Here is a 2,124-nt window from a genome sequence, read left to right as displayed (position 1 = left end):
GATTTTTCCTTGTATTAAGGATATAATAGTATTTTTATATGATTTTTCTTGAAAAGTGGATGTTCAACCTAATAAAAATTATTATAGAGTAAGCCACTTTCTCATAATCAACCAAATACACTAAAAATTATTTTTTCAGATATCATATTCTTAAAAATCAGCTTTTCAAAATAATATTTTAGAAAAAAAATCTTCACGAATAAAATGAATCCGCTTCCAATCTTGAGATTGGGGGGGCATGGCAAGGCATTTGTGGCCTCTAAAGTGGAAAGAAAAAAAATCATTTTTGCACATAGTATGTCTGACATTTTCTTGCATGTTTTTCTCGGGTTTGGTTGTATCTCTGGAGTGAAAGAATGATTGATCTTGATATCAACTCTTGGATTAGATTTTGCAGATCTTTTAGAGTTTGATATCAGCTTCGTTATCTATGCTGTAGATGGAAGGAAGTCTGTCGTGCTTTACGATGGAAATAAGAATTGAACTAAGAAGTTTCTGATGGACAGAATATGAGAGGAAGAACTAGTTTTTCATTCTTGATAATTTTTCTGCATACATTTCATGCTAGAAGTCTCATCTATTTAGAGATTACAGAATGTCTCTTGAACTCTCATCATTAATTCAACTCTTCCTCTCCCCAATTCATCTCATAGGAAACAGTACCTGCTTAGTAAAACATACACTAATTAATTACATAGGAAATAGATATTGTACTTAGGAAACCTAGCACATTAACTCTCAACATTCTCCCCCTTAATGTGCTGACCTTGAACTCCCAAAAATTCTCTAAGCTGCTGAAATTTTTCTATTGGCAAAGCTTTTGTGAAGATATCTACTAGTTGCTCACTTGTCTTGCAAAACTGAACTGGAACTTCACCTTCTTCAACTACTTCTTGGATGAAATAATGCTTGATTGCAATATGCCGAGTGCAGCTGTGAAATGTTGGATTCTTTACCATAGATATGGCTGATTTGTTGTCACAAAACAGTTCAGTAGCTTCCTCTTGCTTTTCACCAATGTCTTCAAGAATTTTTCTTAACCAAATTGCTTGTGAAGTGGCCATAAGAGCTGAAACATATTCGGCTTCTGCAGAAGATTGCACAACTGATTTTTGCTTCTTTGAACTCCATGAGAATATACCCGAATCAAGTGAAAATGCATACCAAAGGTGCTCTTCATATCATCAATGCATCCTCCCCAATCACTATCACAAAAGCCAATTAACTTCATATTAGTATTGCTAGAAAATTTAATTCCATAATCCAAAGCCCCTTGCAAGTATCTTAGGACCCTTTTGGCTACTCCAAGATGAATGTGACTTGGATTGGTTATGAATCTTGAGAGTAAACTTACTGCAAACATAATATCCGTCTTGTAATCATTAGATATAATAATTTTCTGATCAAACTTCTGTAGAAAGCTGCATCTATTTTCTTTCCGTCATCATCTTTTCTCAATTTTTCATTTACAACAAGTGGAGTTGCTACTGGTTTACAACCGAACATATCAGACTTCTTGAGAATATCAATTGTGTATTTTCTTTGACAGAGAAAGGCTCCATCTTCAGCTTAATAAATCTCCATGCTGAGAAAATGATGTAGACGATCCATGTCACTCATTTTATATTTCTTCATCATATCATTTTTGAAGTATTCAATCATCTTTTTATTATTTCCTGTAAACACTAAGTCATCAACATAAAGTGCAATAATAAGGATATTAGAATCACCTTGCTTCTTGACATTCAAGGTAGGCTCGCTTTTGCTTCTTTCAAAGCTTCTTTGATTGAAGTAACCATCAATCTCTTCATACCATGCTCTTGATGCTTGTTTCAATCCGTAGAGAGGTTTCTTGAGTTTGTACATCATGTCTTCCTTGCCTTTGATGATGAATCCTTGTGGTTGTTCAACATAGACATCTTCCTTCAATTCTCTATTCAAGAAGGCTGATTTGACATCGAGTTGGTATAGCAACCAACCCTTTTGGGCAGAAAGAGAAATGAAAGCTCTACTTGCATCCAAATGGGCAACCGGTCCAAATATTTCTTCATAGTCGACGCCGAACTGTTGTGAATACCCTTTCACTATCAATCTTGCCTTGTTTCTTTGATGGAACGTTAGCAT

At 34.7% G+C, this 2,124-nt stretch overlaps 1 protein-coding gene across 1 annotated transcript; it reads right to left on the bottom strand.

Moving 5' to 3' along the window:
* Nucleotides 1–616: 616 nt before the first annotated feature.
* On the bottom strand, nucleotides 617–2,124 carry LOC140857162 (uncharacterized). Its single transcript, XM_073255677.1, has 3 exons — nucleotides 1,731–2,124; nucleotides 767–1,087; nucleotides 617–663 (listed from the first exon to the last, which is right to left on the bottom strand). Exons 1-3 carry the CDS (start codon nucleotides 2,122–2,124, stop codon nucleotides 617–619), a joined length of 762 nt encoding a protein of 253 aa, XP_073111778.1.

The sequence above is a fragment of the Elaeis guineensis genome, chromosome 1, assembly GCF_000442705.2.
Source record: "Elaeis guineensis isolate ETL-2024a chromosome 1, EG11, whole genome shotgun sequence".
Taxonomy (NCBI): Eukaryota; Viridiplantae; Streptophyta; class Magnoliopsida; order Arecales; family Arecaceae; genus Elaeis; species Elaeis guineensis.
Note: the sequence above shows the minus strand (reverse complement) of the source record. Positions and strands in the feature narration are given on the sequence as shown.